This window comes from Mastomys coucha, unplaced genomic scaffold (assembly GCF_008632895.1).
Source record: "Mastomys coucha isolate ucsf_1 unplaced genomic scaffold, UCSF_Mcou_1 pScaffold7, whole genome shotgun sequence".
Lineage (NCBI taxonomy): Eukaryota > Metazoa > Chordata > Mammalia > Rodentia > Muridae > Mastomys > Mastomys coucha.
In genome coordinates, this window is record NW_022196913.1 from 60,064,706 (window position 1) to 60,080,661 (window position 15,956).

General features: G+C 54.8%; 1 protein-coding gene across 6 annotated transcripts; it reads right to left on the reverse strand.

Moving 5' to 3' along the window:
- Positions 1-250: 250 nt before the first annotated feature.
- On the reverse strand, positions 251-15,956 carry Pdlim7 (PDZ and LIM domain 7). 6 transcript variants are annotated; one of them, XM_031358775.1, is made up of 14 exons: positions 15,852-15,956; positions 14,795-14,901; positions 11,302-11,453; positions 11,183-11,213; positions 10,611-10,729; positions 10,253-10,273; positions 9,877-10,013; positions 9,718-9,754; positions 8,703-8,764; positions 8,331-8,565; positions 7,062-7,242; positions 932-1,052; positions 723-838; positions 251-578 (listed from the first exon to the last, which is right to left on the reverse strand). In XM_031358775.1, the coding sequence occupies exons 2-14, from the start codon at positions 14,888-14,890 to the stop codon at positions 492-494; spliced, it is 1,395 nt and encodes a 464-aa protein (XP_031214635.1). In that variant the 5' UTR covers positions 14,891-14,901; positions 15,852-15,956; the 3' UTR covers positions 251-491. The 6 variants fall into 6 exon arrangements, with proteins under 6 accessions (XP_031214635.1, XP_031214637.1, XP_031214636.1 ...); XM_031358777.1 differs by lacking the exon at positions 10,611-10,729 and having other exon boundaries at positions 10,257-10,273; XM_031358776.1 differs by lacking the exon at positions 10,253-10,273.

Genomic DNA, 15,956 nt, shown 5'->3' on the forward strand with positions numbered 1-15,956 from the left:
CACTGTCTTTTTTTCACTTTCTTTTTGTTTTTTTGAGACAGGGTTTCTCTGTGTAACCCTGGCAGTCCTGGAACTCACTCTGTATACCAGGCTGGCCTCAAACTCAGAAATCCACCTGCCTCTGCCTCCCAAGTGCTGGGGTTAAAGGTGTGCGCCACCACCGCCCGGCTCCCAAGCCCTGTCTTAACCCTCATACTCCTCCTGCCTCAAATCCCACCATTCCGGATGCAAAGCGGGCAGGCACACAGCACACAGCTAGATACAGGTTTATTGTGGCACTGGAGTGAACTGGGGCTAGGAGGCCAGCACCAGTGAGTGGCAGTGGGGGAGGAAGTGTGGGAAAGGGGATGGTGAAGAGGGAACCCCAGAATCTGGCCAGGAGCTGGGGCTGGGACAGCTACTGCCAGCCCTACCTGGGTCAGGTCGAGGGTGATGGCTCTCACTTTTTTCACCCTTCAGGCAGAGAAGGGTGGCAGTAGAGTGGGAGGTACTCATACATGGGAGAAGGCATGGCTCTTGCAGAGGGGTTTGTCCTTCTTAGAGTAGAAGGTCTTTCCTTCCAAGTTGATTTGACATATCTGAGGGCAAAGAAGGTCCGGTCACACAAGACTAGGGAGAATGGGAGAGGCCCTTTCCCAAGCTCTCTGTTATCCCACAGGCAGGAGCTGGAGTGGGGTAGTAAGGGACAGAGGGCACCGGGGGATGGAGAGGGAGGTGCTTACTGCGCAAACAAAGCATGTGTCATGCCAGCTGAAGCCCAGGGCTTCCAGGAAGCGGTCTCCAGCATCAATCTTGAAGTCACAGCCTCGACATTTTGTGCCGAACATCTTCTCGTAGTCTGGTAATAGGGACAGAAAAGAGGGTCTGTATCCACATGCGCCCCCTCCTCTGCCCCCCGGCCTCTCCTTGCCTTCTCTAGGCTACTGCAAACCTCGCTCGCAATAGGGGGCCCCTTCCTCCATGTAGAAGGCTCTGTTGCGGATAGGTGTCTTGCAGGCAGCACACGTGAAGCAATGCACGTGCCAGGTCATCTTCAGAGCATGCATGATCTCCTGGAAGAGGCCACAGTCAGGATCAGCCCATCTCCCAGAACACAGGAAGGCTGGCATAGCCCCGCCACTGCTGTAACATATTACATCTCCATATGGACAGCTCCCAGAGCTGCTGGCAACCCCCAAGGGCCCTAACACCAGGTCTCAGACCTGCATGTTTCAAACATCTCCAAGACCTCCTATCTCAAACAGCAAGTCCTTTCTACGTTCTGACCCATACCTACCACCTCCTTATTTTTTTTATTTTTTTTATTTATTTTATTTTATTTTATTTTTTGGTCTTTTCGAATTTGGTCTTTTGGGTTTCTGTGTAGCCCTGGCTGTCCTGGAACTCACTCTATAGACCAGGCTGGCCTCGAACTCAGAGATCCGCCTGCCTCTGCCTTCCAAGTGCTGGGATTAAAGGTGTGCACCACCACTGCCCAGCCTTTTTTTTTTTAATTTTTAAATTTTTTTTTTTGAGGTAGTCTCTTGTAGCTCTGGTTGGCTTTGAACCCCTGAAGCTCCATTTGCTGAGTGCTCAGTTTTTAGGTATGTGTCACCATGACTACAAACTCCCCTTTCTCTCATACCCTTCATCAGTAAATACTGAAGGGTCCACCTTCAAGACACATCCAGCTGAGTGACAGCTTAAAGGCCTGCTGGGTACAGAGTTCAAACTTGTCCTATGTCATTTTGGAAGATCCTGTCTTACAGCCTGTGCAGGATCCAGCAGTCAGTAGGTCCGGCCTGTCTCTCACTCACATGTTGACTCTGTCACACCAAACACGCCCCTGTTGGAGCCACACCCCAGCTCTCCGGCCGCCCAGATAGGTCCCCACCTGTGACTTAAGTTTCTGTATAACTGTCACTTTCTCCACAGGGCCCACTCTGACACCAGTGAATACTTTAAGTCACTGTCTCCCCAACCCCCCACGAGCCTTCCTAGATGTAGAAGACAAAAAGCACCAACCGCTCTATAAATGGATCTATTCCAACAGTGCCTAGCCTACTGTGGGTCCTCTGTGGACTTGGCTCCACTGGAGGAAGCATAAGCCCATGAGATGAACTCTTCCCCACAGGAAAACTGGCCATTCCTGGAGCGGTTAAGCTCAACAGGGCCAGAGACCGTATGGGGCACCTGGCAACAGCTTTATCCTCTTGTAAAGCCTGGCTACTTACCTTGGGAACTGAGTACCTCAACCCAATCTTGTGCTGTTTAGAAAATAACCCAGGTTTGCAGTCAGGGACCCAGGTTCTTATAAGGGCCAGGTGGGATATCCAGTGAGCTCAAATGGAGCCTGTGTCACTGGGGTTCCAGGCCATCTGGGTCTACAGAGGAGAGGTCCAGGGATACACAGAGAAACCCTGTCTCGAAAAAACAAAAAACAAAAACAAAAAAAAACACCCCCAAAACAAAACAAACAAACAAAAAAATTGACTCAGAAATACAAGCGTGGCCATGCCAAATGTAATTTTGGGGGATATCTTAGCTCAGGGATGATCCTGGCTGTAGTTCCTGTCCCCCATGGCCCCAATAGCAGCTTTCTGAAGCTCATCTGACCTGCCTTCAGCTCCTAACTCCTCCATCTTCCCTCACCCCTTCTCCAAGTGCTACCTGGGACACAAACCATTCTTTGGCATTCATCCTTCTCTGAGGGAATTCCCACGTGTTTGCCTTCCTCTTAAAGCCACGTCCATGCACCTGTTCAAGTGTTTACTGACCACCTTCTACGATGGACACAGTGCTTAAGTCAAGCAGACCTGCTCTTGGCTCATGGCATCCACACTCAGGGAAGCAAGATGGGTCAGAAGATGAGGATACTGGGAGTAAACTGTGGGGAGGCCTGATGGGAAGGGTGTGGACTGAGAAGGTGTGGGGTGGTGGTAGGGCACTGAGAGGCAGAAGTGGATCTTTGAGTTCGAGGCCAGCCTGGTCTACAGAGAAAGTTCCAGGACAGCGAGGGCTACACAGAGAAACCCTGTCTCAACAAAAGGGAGTGAGTGAGTGAATAAATGAATGCAAGCAATAGAAGCGTATCCCTGTCCACGACAGATGGCAACAAGAGGATATGCAAGAGGGGTCCCAGTGAGAATCCAGTACTGATAATGTAGCAGAGGCCAGAGGCCTCAAACAGACTAATGACTCACCGTAATGAACATTTTCAAGAAAAGCTGTTCGGACAAAAGGGTATTCTGTGTGACACACAGTGATACACTGAAGCTGCCATGGTGAGGTTTTTGGCTTGTCTGTCTGTTTGGTTGTTTTCTTTGAGGGAGAGGTTGCAAGGACAGTGGATGGATATGGAGGAATAGGGAGATGAGTGAGATTGGGGTACATAATGTGAAACTTACAGAGTCAATAAAAGTTTTGAAAATAAAAAAAAAAGGGTATCCCTGGGACTGGAGAAATGGATGGATTCTTTTGAAGGAGACTGGAGTTCAGTACCTAGCACCCATTCTAGGCAACCTGTAACTCCAGCTCCAGGGTATGTGACAGACTCGTCTGGCTCCCATTGACGTCTGCATTCATTCAAGTGTGCACACATAATTATAAAAAAAGGAGGGAGGGCTGGAGAGATGGCTCAGAGGTTAAGAGCACCGACTGCTCTTCCAGAGGTCCTGAGTTCAATTCCCAGCAACCACGTGGTGGCTCACAACCACCTGTAATGAGATCTGACGCCCTCTTGTGGTGCGTCTGGAGAGTGACCGTGTGCTCATATACATAAAATAAATAAATAAATAAATAAAAAAGAGGTTGAAGAGGTTCTTGAGGAAGTAACAGTTGAGTCTCAGCCGAGGAAGGGTGGTGGTAAGGGATGCTAGAAGTACGCAGCGGTGCCGTGGTAGACAGACCAGAGCTTACTGACAAAATGGAGCCAGAAGCAGGGAGTGTCTCAAGGGACTCCTGGGCGGAAAGGCCCCTTACTAGAACACCCGAAAGATTGCTGAAGGCCGACTTTACCCCTGGGAGGTGGGTTTTCTCCTTGTAGGCCCACTGATGAGATCCACCTTTGCTAGGTATGTGGCTACCCAAAATAAAGGCTACATGTCCCAGCCTCCCTTGCCGCTAGGTGTGGTTAATGAGTGGGTTCTGATCAGCAGGATGGAAGCAGAAGAGCTAAGTGACATCACCCTTTAAAGATGGGTGCCACCTGCCTCCTCTTCCCCTCATGACTTAGGACTAGCTGGGCTGTGGACTTGGCCAAGGCTCAAGAGCTACCCTGGACTACAAACACATATTGAAAATGTCTGGACAACAAAACGAAGGAGCCCTCGGCCCACTATCCAGTCCCAGGCTGTCCACCTCTGCGTGAAGTCACTGTGGACTCTGGCTACACCTAATAGCTCTGCCTCTGTATTCAGAGAGCTCAAGTTACGGAGAGAAGAGTGGACCTGGGCTCCGCTTTATACACTTACCCCACGTACCTGCATGTGCGCACGCATGCACATACACACGTGCACGCACACACGCACACACACGTACGCACATATGTGCACGTACGCACACATCAGCTGTGCAGAGAAAACCTGGTGTTATGATGTGTTTAGCCTCTGAGGGAAGAACAGTTTGCATTGATGTTTTAGTTTGGATTTCTGCCTTTGCCGCCCATGAGTCCTGTCAAGTTATGTCTAGAGTCTCGGCTTTGTACACTGGAAACAGCAGACACTGGACTGGCTGCTTGTGGCTTTTAAGACAGCCTTCTGCTTCCACTGGCAGCTGCTATCGACTGCAGAGCACAAGTGGCCCTCAGAACCCTCAGGCCTGGCATCTGTGGCTTTGATCAACCGTGAATCAACACTACTTGGAAAGTACTCGTGCCTGGACTGAACAGATGTAGACTTCCAGTTCTTGTCATTATTCCCTAAACAATCCAGGGCAATAGCTATCTATATTTGGTTGGGGATTCTACGTGATCTAGACATCTCTAGATGGGCTGAAGCACAGAGGATAGGCACAGGTTACAGAGTGGCGACTATAATGCCACTCTGTGTAAGGAACCCGAGCATCAGTACCTGTGGGGTCCTGGAACCAACACCCCCCATGGCCAGCTAGGCTGACAAGCAAGCACACTGGATTTCTCTGCTTCCCATGTAGCCCTTGGTGGATGTATTGCAGTTGTAGACAATAATGGAAGCCAGTTTATATCTTTTGTGTTCAAATGAAAGCCCTTCCACTATAAGGCCCTGGGCTGGATCCCCTATGCCATTTGCCTCTTCCTTCTCGTGCTGGGTCTCAGCAGCCACCTGACAAGCATTACTCCATATCAGGCGCCTGGTGTACCATTCTAGCTCAGGAATTCTTCTGTCTGCAATAAATAAGCTCATTTCTACTGGCCACGTCTCTACTGTGACAGCAGCCAAATGCAGTCCAGCAGGTACAGCCCTCTTGTGAACACTTCCCTTCTTAGGGTCCTGCCATCCTGCTTTTATGAGGTTACCATTTGTCCCTGGTCACTGGTTCAGCTGGAGCTCAAAACCACCTGTCAGTGTTTGACAGGATGGAGCATCACCTCTTGACAGCTACAGGGGAGGGCAGGCATACCCTAGCCCCATCCGAGCAGACAAATGGGACTTTTCAGAGATGATTATGTGACTCAAGCTAAATAAGCCAATGGGCAGCAGTGCTGGGATCGCCAGGTATCGAGTGGAACTGAGGTATTTTTTCTCCTAGGGAGCTAACCTGGGGAAACGGAACCTTGGAGGCACAGTGGCACTGTTCTTGGCAGTTTTCAGAGAAAAGCATGCTGGGAATGAAAGACGCCAACAAAGGTAAAAAGAGGCACACTCAGGAGATCATGGTGTCAAGGCTCAGTGGCACCTAGAGTCAGCACCTCCAATCACTGGAGGTGGCTCATTTCCTTTGCTTAAGCTTTTTTTGAATAAGAGTTTGGTCTTGGCCAGGCAGTGGTGGCACACACCTTTAATCCCAGCACTTGGGAGGCAGAGGCAGGCGGATTTCTGGGTTTGAGGCCAGCCTGGTTTACAGAGTGAGTTTCAGGACAGCTAGGGCTACACAGAGAAACCCCGTCTCTAAAAACCAAGAGTTTGGTCTTGGGCTGGAGAGATGGCTCAGTGCTGAAGAAGGCCTGAGTCCCATTCCTAGCACTCACATGGTAAATCACAACTGTTTGTGATTCCAATTCCAGGGGAAATTGTCTTCTGACCTCTCAGAGTACCAGTTGTGAATGGGATGTGCATACATATGTGCAGGCAAGACACTCAATCCACATAAAATAAATACACCCAATAAATACACCCAAAGAAAGAGGGGGTGTCTTAAAAGAGTGTCTTGGCTAGTGGGACAGTGGTGTGGTGGGGCATGCTTTTAATCCCAGTACTTAAAAGGCAGAGGAAGGGGGATCTCTGTGAGTTCAAGGCCAGCCTGATCTACAGAACAAGTTCCAGGACAGCCAGGGCTACACACAGAAACCCCATCTAGAAGAACCCAAAAAGAGTATCCTGTCTGAGACAAAGTGAAGCCATTGTTAGAATGTTTTCACTTTTTTCAGGCAGTCTCACTGTGTAGCCCAGGCTGGCCTGTCACTCACAGGCTGTCTTCTTGCCTCTGCTTTCCGAGTGCTGAGATTAGAAGTCAGCACCACCATGCCTGGTGAGGCTGTACAGAAATGGAACTAGGGCCTTGTGCATGTTACACAAGCGCTCTACCATGGAGCTATAGTCTCTGCTGTTCGGCTATTGAGGATCCTGGAGATTCCTGCTGAGAGCTCCATATCTGTCAGCTGCTCAACACTGCTGAACACTGCTAACATTTCACTTTCTCCCCTGCAACTCCTGCCCACCTGACCCACCCGTCCTCCTCTCACCTGATCCATCTGATTCACCTGCCCTCCTGTCCACCCAGCCCACCTGTCCATCTGCCCTCCTGCCCACCTGACCCACCTGCCCTTCCGTCCACCTGTCCAACCTGTCCACCTGGCCCACCTGGCCTCCGGCCCACCTGATTCACCTGCCCTCCGGCCCACCTGGCCCACCTGCCCCTCCTGCCCACCTGCCAGCCCCACTCACTCCAGTGATCTTCTTCTTGCATTTGGCACAGCTGGGTGCGTAGCGCACATCATAGCAGGAGGGGCAAAAGATAGCTCCCTTCTCCTCGAAGAAGCCACCCTCTTCCAGGACCTTTCCACACTGGTTGCACACGAATTCCTCAGGATGGTACGCGTGGCCCAGTGCTACCAGGTAGCGGCCACTGCAGGGAGAGGGAATATATGCAAATGAGGCAGGGGCTCCAAGAGGAAGACTGGAGCTGAGTCTGTCTTCAGGAGAAGGGAGAAGACACTTGGTTTTACAAGACTCGCTTGTTCATACAGCAAGATGGACCAAAAGTCGTGGGAACCCTTATGTTTTCTCGTGATGATGGAGGCACCCTGGTTTGGGTGGAAGTTGATGGGTTGAGTCTACCAAGATACTCCTGGGGGACTACTGCCCAGTGTGAAGATAAATAGCTGAAGAGACCCTGGTGAACACCTTGTCTCGCTTGCCTGTTCCATGTGTCCGGAGCAGGGGTCTGCAGGCCCTAGATTAAACAGGGGTGTCAGAAGGAGGGGATGTCCTACACATCCTCTTTGCCTGAGAGCTGACTGGAGACAAAAGCAGGCCAGGCACAGGGCCAACAACTAGGAAGATTCTGGAATCTGACTTGAGGGGCTGTGTGACTTGGCTGGGTTCCAGAGAGCAGTGTACAGAGGGAGGTACCTGTGGCCTCTCGGCTCTGAGAGCAGAGGCTCGGCAGAGACCAAGCATGAGGAGGAAGCAGCAGAGAGGGAGGCCCTTCTTTATTCAGAGAGTGGCAAAGCGACAGACACAGCTTCAGGGTGCCGCTGGCACTGTCCCTCCCTGCTACAGATGATGTGAGTATTGGAGGAAGTGCAGGATTAAGAACCTGAGGATGGGGTGGGGGGTGGTGGTGCAGAGATGGCTCAGCAGCTGAGAGCGCCAGCTGCTCTTCTACAGGACCCAGGTTTGATTCCCAGCACCCACATGAAGGCTCACAGCCATCTAAACTCCATCCAATTCCAGGGGAATCCAACACCCTTTCTTGGTGCCTGTGGGTACCAGGCATACAAGTGGTGCACAGATATACATCCAGACAAAATGTACACCCATGTACAAAAATATAAAAATTTAAAGAGATTTGAGCATCCAGGCTAGATCCCACCCTGCTTCATCCAAATCCTTAACTCTCTCAGAGTAGCAGCGGAGGTAGGATAGGTACATAAGATAGGCCAGGGCCTGGTTGCAGGGCAGGAAAGATCAACATGAGAAGGGAACACTCACCGGATGATCTTGTGGCACTGGTGGCACACAGGAGTCTTGCCATTGTTGCTGCCCGCTCCTGTGCCCCCTCCAGCTGCGGCCTGCACTATGGAGGTACGGTTCTGCAGAGGTGTGGGTGTGGCCGGCTGGCTGTGCCGGGTCAGCACGGTGCTAGTTTTGTCTGGGGCATAGCGCTCAGCAAACGCTGGGTCCACGGCCCAGGGTGGGCGGCTGGTGGGGCTGGGGGTGGTGGGGCCTGACAGCCAAAGAAAGTAGATCCAGAGGGGTGCTCAGGGAGCCCAGAGGGTAGAACCCAGGGTAGCCTTAAAAGCCCACCACCCCATGTCCATGGGGGCTACCCACCCTTCTTCAGCCCCAAGCCCTCTGTCTTACCAGGCCAGGATTCCTGGGGTATAGTTGAGGCTGGGGCTGGGGCTTCTGTCCTGGGCACCTGGCTGTAAGATCTGCCATTCAAGGCCCTGCCTGGCTGAGGCTTTGGGCATGGTTTCACCCCTTCAGCTATGCTGTCCCCATGAGTGAGGCTTGAGTGCACTGGGAGCTGCTGGGATGGACTCTAGGCCCCCAGGGATAGGGATAGGAAGGGTTGCTTCCTCTAAGTAGAGTACAGCTATCTGGGCTGCGGTGGAGAGTGCGGAAGCAGAGTGTGCTCCCGCTCCTAGGGCAGGCCTTGGGTCTCCTCTTATCCAAGAGAACCATGGGTAAGGCAGAGCCATCCTGGTTAGGTTCTCCCTCCCACCAAGCAGGCTGCAGGGCCCACACCAAGTCTAAACCATTTAGCACCCCAAACCCAAAACATAACCAGACCCAAAAGATGGGAGACAGAGGCAAAAGAAGCAGGCCTGAGAACGTTTATTTCCATGCTCAAGGCAGCGCAGACCTGCCAGGCAGTGGTACCACAGGGCCAAGAAGGAAGGCAGTGTCAGACGAAGCCAGGCCCTGCGCCAGGCGGGCTGCCAGGACCAGGCGGTAGGAGGTTCAGGCCAGGGACATGAAAGTGGTAGGCAAGAGCTGGAGGCACCCATGGGGCGCGAGCGAGCGAGTAACAGAGAAAGGAAGCAGGGGCCAGCAGGCTGGGAAGGCCAGGCTATGACTGCACGTTGAGCACGTGGGCAGAGCGCTGGTGGTGCCAGTCCCGGAGGCGTGTATAGCGTGGGCTCTGTAGCTCCAGGACATACTTTTCCCTGAGGGGCAGAGAGAGAGAAAGAGAGAGGAGGAGGAGGAAGTGGAAGGAAGGAAAGATGGAAGGGAGGCAGGGAGGATGGAGGGAAGGAAAGGAGGAGGGGACAGAAGAGAGCTCTGGCAGAGGATGACCAGGAGCAGCAGAGGGCTGGTGGCTGGGGAGGAAGAAGTGGAGGCTAGGGAGCGGGGCTCGCGCCCACGCTTTTACCTTGACTTCTTCATGAATTCCTCATCCGGGTCTTGCACTGAGAGGACAGAGGCAGGCATTGACCAAGAGAAAGAAGAGTCACCCCAGCCTTGAGTCCTGGCAAAGTCAGGCCCAGGCTAAGGCCAGGAGAGTCCGCCCTGACCCGGGGCCAGCACTTACTGAACTCTGTGCCCGTGAGGTGGGCAAGGATGCGGAAGGAGCGGGACTGGCCTGTCCCTGGCCGTGGTCGCCAATCTTCGGTATTCTCCATCAGCCGCTGCTTGCTGGCATCGGGGACCAGCTGTCTGAGCAACTGTCTATGGGAAGGGCAGAGCTCAGAACCTCTGGTTCTGTGGGCACCAGGGGCTGCCCCTCCCAGGATGTGATGTGCATGGGTTATGGTGACAGCTAGGGGCCAGGGGGGAGGAGGGGGAGGCAAGGGGCTTGGCTGGGTAGAGGGGTAAAATCAGAGGGCGCGGGACAGGCAAGGCAGGGAGGGGCCACCACCCAGAGTGCCAAAAGGAAGGGAGAAAAGTGACAGGAAGAGGGGGCTCACTGACTTGTCAGGGGTCTGCACCTGTGAAGGAAATAGACAGATAGACAAATAAAGGGACAGACACAGGAGAAGAAAGACAGGGAAGTCAGAGCAGTGGAGAGGGAGGCAAGGTAGCAAGGAGTGTGTGAGACTCAGCTGGCCCAACACCACACCCCAACCCCAGGCTGCCCTGCAGGGCAGAGCCTGTGGAAGAGCCTTAGGTGGGGCCCTCTTCCCTTGGCCCCACCCAGCTGCCACACGGTTAAGGGGCCGGGGGCCGGCACAGACTGAGCAGTAGCAGGCAGCTTGTGTGTGTGCTTGTGAAAGGACTAGACGGTATGCACAGGAGGTAGGAGTGGATGGGCAGGGGCTGACATACCCATTCTGCGGCAGGGTGCTGTCAGTAGGTGGGGGTGCCCCAAAGGGCCGGGCCGTCTTGTTGAGGGAGGCGCTTGGTGCAAAAGTGTACCTCGGGGGGTCGGCGGGAGGGGTCAGGGCCTGGGCAGAGACAGAGCCAGGCAGGGTGGGTGGGTGGGTGGGAGTGGGGGCTGAGGTGGGAACGGAGTCACCACCACCAAGAACAGTGACAGGTCCGGCCCCACTCTTACACATCTGGCCAGAGGCCGGGATGAAGAGGTAACTAGGATTTCAAGGGGCCCATTGGGAAGTGAAGAATTCAACCCACTCAGGGCCAAGGAGACCAAGGGTGGGTAGGCGCACACAGCACAGGCTTATGGGAAGAAGCAGGCAGACAGACAGGCAGGCAGGCACGTGTGGCGCCCGGACCGTGCGGCAGCTCCTAGCTCCACTCTCCTCTCCCAGACCCTGCCCATTCTAGCATCTGCCCTCCGCTCTTAGCCAGAGAGAGGGTCCCAAGGCTGGGCCAGGGATGCCGAGTCAGCCCAGCCTAAGGCCCTCCCTCTCTGTCTAGACATCTCCTGCACAACTTACCTTCTGTGGTTTGCTCTGAACAGGCTGGGCTCTGGAAAAGAAGAGAGAAGCGGTCATGGAAGGTAAGTGAGACCAGAGACTATCCACACCCTTCCAGCCTCTCACATCAGCACCTGTACCTGCTAAGACCCAGGCTGAGGCGCTCCCCACAGGCACGGATCCTGTTCTGGGCTTCAATGTGTGTGAGGCCTCCTGCATTCTCGCCATCGATGTTCAGGACCCAGTCTCCCACGGCCACACCAGCCTGTGCAGCTTTGCCTCCAGGAGTGAGCTGTGGAGAGGAATGGTCAGAGGCCCATGGGTGCGTGCATACCCAAGCTGCATAAGCTCCCTCACAGTCCAGACACTTCTGGTAAACGGTCCCCTTCAGGCTAGAGCTGACACTTCCAGGCTAGGACCACAGCCTTTGCCGGCTGTGTTTTCTGAGGCCGCAACAGGCTGTTTTACCCACCAGCTTGCCCTCCCAAGACAGCCACCTACCTGTGTTGCTGAAACTGGGCTATGAATTGATCGGGGTCATTTATATCCGTTATGTGTCCTGTCTCCTATCTGAGAAGCGCTACTGCCCCCCACCCCCATCAAGGCCAAGTCCTGACTCCTCCCCTGGCACTCAATGCCTTCCTGAATGTACTCTCACTTTTTTTTTTTTTTATTTTTGGTGACCAAGGCTTACCAGAAATCAGCCAGTGCTGGTGGTTATCACTCCACCAGGCCTACTCTGTTCCCCCATTTGCCAGAAATTCCCAACTCAAAGCCGAAAGGATTGGGGGCATGGGAGCTCTCCACAGATCTGAAACCACACGGCCACTCAACCATCTGGTACCACACAAAGCAGTTACAGTTGACAGGTAGTAGGAAAGGCGGGACGCAGGGTGCCCAAGGTCCCAGGAGGCTCCTCGGGTGAGCTAACGCAATGTGTACTGAAGCAGACAGAGAGAAGAGGAGAGGTTCTAGAGATGTCAGGGACAGAGGGACCTCATGTGGACACTGCCAACTCAGGGACAAAATGGGGAGCTGGACCTGACAGTTCTGCCTTGTGCCCGAAGGGGAGGTTAGCAGAGGAGAGAGCCGGTGAGAGTCAGAGCCCGCGCTACCTGCTAGCATACAGTAAAAGAACAGCAACTCACAGAACCGCTAGGATCAACACCGCATCTTCCAACACGCCTGCAGGAGTCTGGGGGTACACCCTGTTCACACTCAGAAAAACGCATGACTGCTGGACACCTGAACTCAGTCTCCTAGCTAGCAAATGGTGCAGCCAGGACCTGGTCCTCACTGCAAGGCTCCACTACAAGACGGTACAAATGAGGGCTCAACACCCAAGAAAGACGCTGGGAGAGCCAGATGTGGTGGCATACACCCAGCACTGGGGAGGCAGGGGCAGGTAGATTTTTGTGAGTTCAAAGCCAGCCTGGTCTGCATACTGAATTCTAGAGCAGCCAAGACTACATAAGAGAGACCCTGCCTCAAAAACTAATACAACTAATTAAATAAAATTCGGGGGAAGAAAAGTAGACTCTGGAGTGCCAGGCGTGGTATACTTGTGAGGCTAATACTCTGGCCGGCTAGGCAGGGCTGATAGCTCAAAGTAAGATGCCCCCTCATCCCGTGGTGAAGTTTGGGGTCTGCATGCCCCCCTCACCTTTGTTTCACTCCAATGAGCCCCTAATAATGGGGACAGGGAAGTGACACTGTGAAGGGGAAATGACTTAGTCACAGGCACGGTGAGTCAACAGATGGAAACCTGGGTTAGCCACTCCTTCCTACACAGGCTGCTTCCTAAGAGGTGTGGGGCAAGACCAAGGTGGGGGTCCTGTGAGGAGGAGTGACTGGCTCCCTGAAAAGGAGCAGAGAAGTGAGGAACTACTTCTTGTGTGGGGCGCGCAGAGCGGAAGTATGTGAGGGGGAAGCCGATGGTCAGAGTTGGGTGGAGGAGCACCACGGGGAGGACCATTTGGGAAAAGGGAGGCTAGTGAGATTAAGGAGGGGAAAAGCCAGGGGGCTGGACAGTGCTATGGGCGTGGGTGAGTCAGCCTGGGAGCTCCACCGGGCAGCCCAACCCCCAAATCCCAGACATTACCTCATCTTCCAGGCCTGGGCCCACAGCCAGCCCTAGCCCCTCCTTCCTCCCTCCACTCTGGGGTCAGGGGAGGGATAGCCGGCTGGCCCAATTTAGAAAAGACCACCCCACCCATCAGGGCCTAACTCACTCCAGGGCAGGGCTCAGCGGGTGGCCCCACCCACGTGGTAAGGTGGCTGACAAAGGAGCCCAGGGGGCCAGTGGAGGGCGGCAGGAGAGTACCTCTAACCCGCAACAACTGCAAGGCCTTCATTCCCAGTGAAGGGAACTAAGACCTACACCACACTGGCCAGCACTTTCCCAGAGGGGAGGAGAAACCAGAGGATGTACGAGTGGGGGAAGGGTCTATAGCCCTTAGTCATCCTGCTGGTTGGAGCAGATTCCAAAGCAATCCCAGAGAAGGATCCTGGGAAGAACACTGCCTGCATGCCTGCCTGCCCTGACCACCATGTCTGGCTCCCACAGAGAGAAACAGCCTTGATCCCCTCTCAGGCTGAGCAGTGCCTGGAAATTCTCAGGCCCCTTTGGGCAGGGCTTGCCCTGGGCTTCCAGCCAACAGCTGCCTGCCTACACTGTGGCTGGGTGGGCCTCTCTAGGCAGGAGGATGTCAGGGCAGGAAGTCCCTGCCCCCTTTTTGACCCCCTAGGCCAGTTAGAGATACCAAGCTGGAAGGCTGGCCTCTCCCACTCTGGGCGTGAAGTTTGCTTTGAGTCCTACTGACACAAATGACTGAGGGCCAGGTGAGGGGCCTAGACCTAGGCCAACCCTTCTGGGCTCAGTTGACTAGCCACTGCTGGCCATCCCAGCTGGGGTTGCATTCTTGGGCTTATAAGGCAATCCCCCTGCCACAGGGAGGAGTCAGCTCCCAGCCCCACCCCCCCACCCCCGCCAGGGTGAACTGAGGAATGGGAACAGGGATTCTACAGGCCAGCCTCATTACACCTCCGCTTAGGGTCAAAGGCCACGACAGCCTGACTAGAGACAGCTGACTGACACGCAGTCCTCACACAGGGCGGGAAGAGTCCCCCCCCCAGCCGTCTTTAAATGTACAGAGAGTGCAAGTCCTTTTGTGCCTCAGTTCAAACCCTTGCTCTGCTGTGGACTTGCTCAATGGGCTCCTCCAGCCCCTCCCAGTTCTGTCACTTGGAGAAACAGGATGACAACTGCTATTCGTTGAATAACAGTGAGATTAAAGTTATGTCCTGCTGGGGACCTGGCTCCACATGCTGCTCTTCCAGCTAAGACACTTCTTGAAGATAATCAGCCTCCAATACTAAAGGAACAGGCTCCCCCTTGGCACTCACAGATGGCTGGCCACAGGGGCTTGGTGGAAGAGCATCAAATACCCTGTCAAAGTAGGGAAGCTGGGAGCACCTCTCCACTCTCCACCTGGTTGGGAGTCCTGGTAGTTATGTGTCCTTTTGGACCTGGACACTCCTGCCCTATTGGTCCTGGCTTGCTCCTGCCGTTTCCTCCCATGATCCTCTGGAAACCTGAGCACCCAAGAAGTTCGTTCCCCAATCCAGGCTCACCCGCGAGATGGAGAGAGGCACATTGAAGTCCTTGCCCCCTTGCAGACGGAAGCCCCAAGGGGCTGGCCCCTCCAGCACCACCTTGAAGGAATCCATGGTACCTGCTCCTGTGAGGAAAAGAGGAGAAAGTGTCTGTACTGCAAAATTGGCAGGCAGGTCCAGATCTGGGCACTAGCGTTGGCCAGGTACCAAGAAGGCACGGGCGGGCGCTCAGCACACACAGGCACTGAGAGGCAGGTTTCTTGTCGGGCTAAGCTGAGCTCCTGGCAGGCCGACCTCTCGCAGACAACAGACAAGGTGGTTCCCCACCCTGCCCCTGCCACTGGGTGGGTGAGGAGAGTCCTCATCAAGCTCAATTTCTTTTTCTCTTCCAGGGGTTGGCTGTGGGGTTAATTGGCACTGCTTTGCCCAAGCTAACCTGAAATCTCGGGAGGGCGGCGGGGTGAGTCAGGGGCCAGCTCCCCCTCCTTCCCCGGGTCCCCGCAGGCAGGCCGCCGCTGGAGCCTGCTCGGACTATATAAGGCGTGTAAGCTGACACTATGGAGAGCCCGAGGAGGGAGCACGTTAGGGGCTCGGGATGTGAGGGGGAGGGGTGGGGAAAGAGGGCGCTGGAGCGAGTCCTAGCCATTTTGGGACAGGTCGAGGCTGCTGGTGGTCAGGGCGGGACCCCTGGACTCTGCAAGGGGAAAAAAAATTGGGGTACTGGCCCTGTGGCGAGCGACGGGAGCCATATCCCTTACGCATGGCCAGAGAGGGGATCCTTTCTGGAAGCCAGAGAAAGTGGTGCCACCCACGCACGATGCTCCCTTGCCAACGTGACTCTGTTTCCCTTCGTCTCCCGACCCAGCCCGGCGCTTGGCCGCGTCCCCACCGCACACGGTGGCGCAGGCGCCAATCAGCCCCACTTCGCCGCAGGAAGGCGGGGGCGGAGGCTGCGGCCGGAGCCAGCCGACGGGATCTGGCACACTCCACGGCCGCCCACGCCCTCCCCAGCGCCTCAGCGGGCTATGGGACCCCGTAGGGTGCAGCCCAGAAACCCCCTCGCGGACGCCGGTACCTGAGTGCCCGGCTGGGCCGCTGCCTAGCGGCCTCCGAGAGCCGCGATGGGATCCGCCGCTGCGCTCTGACCCCGCCTCCGCGGACGCCGCGCCTTTTGAGCCCG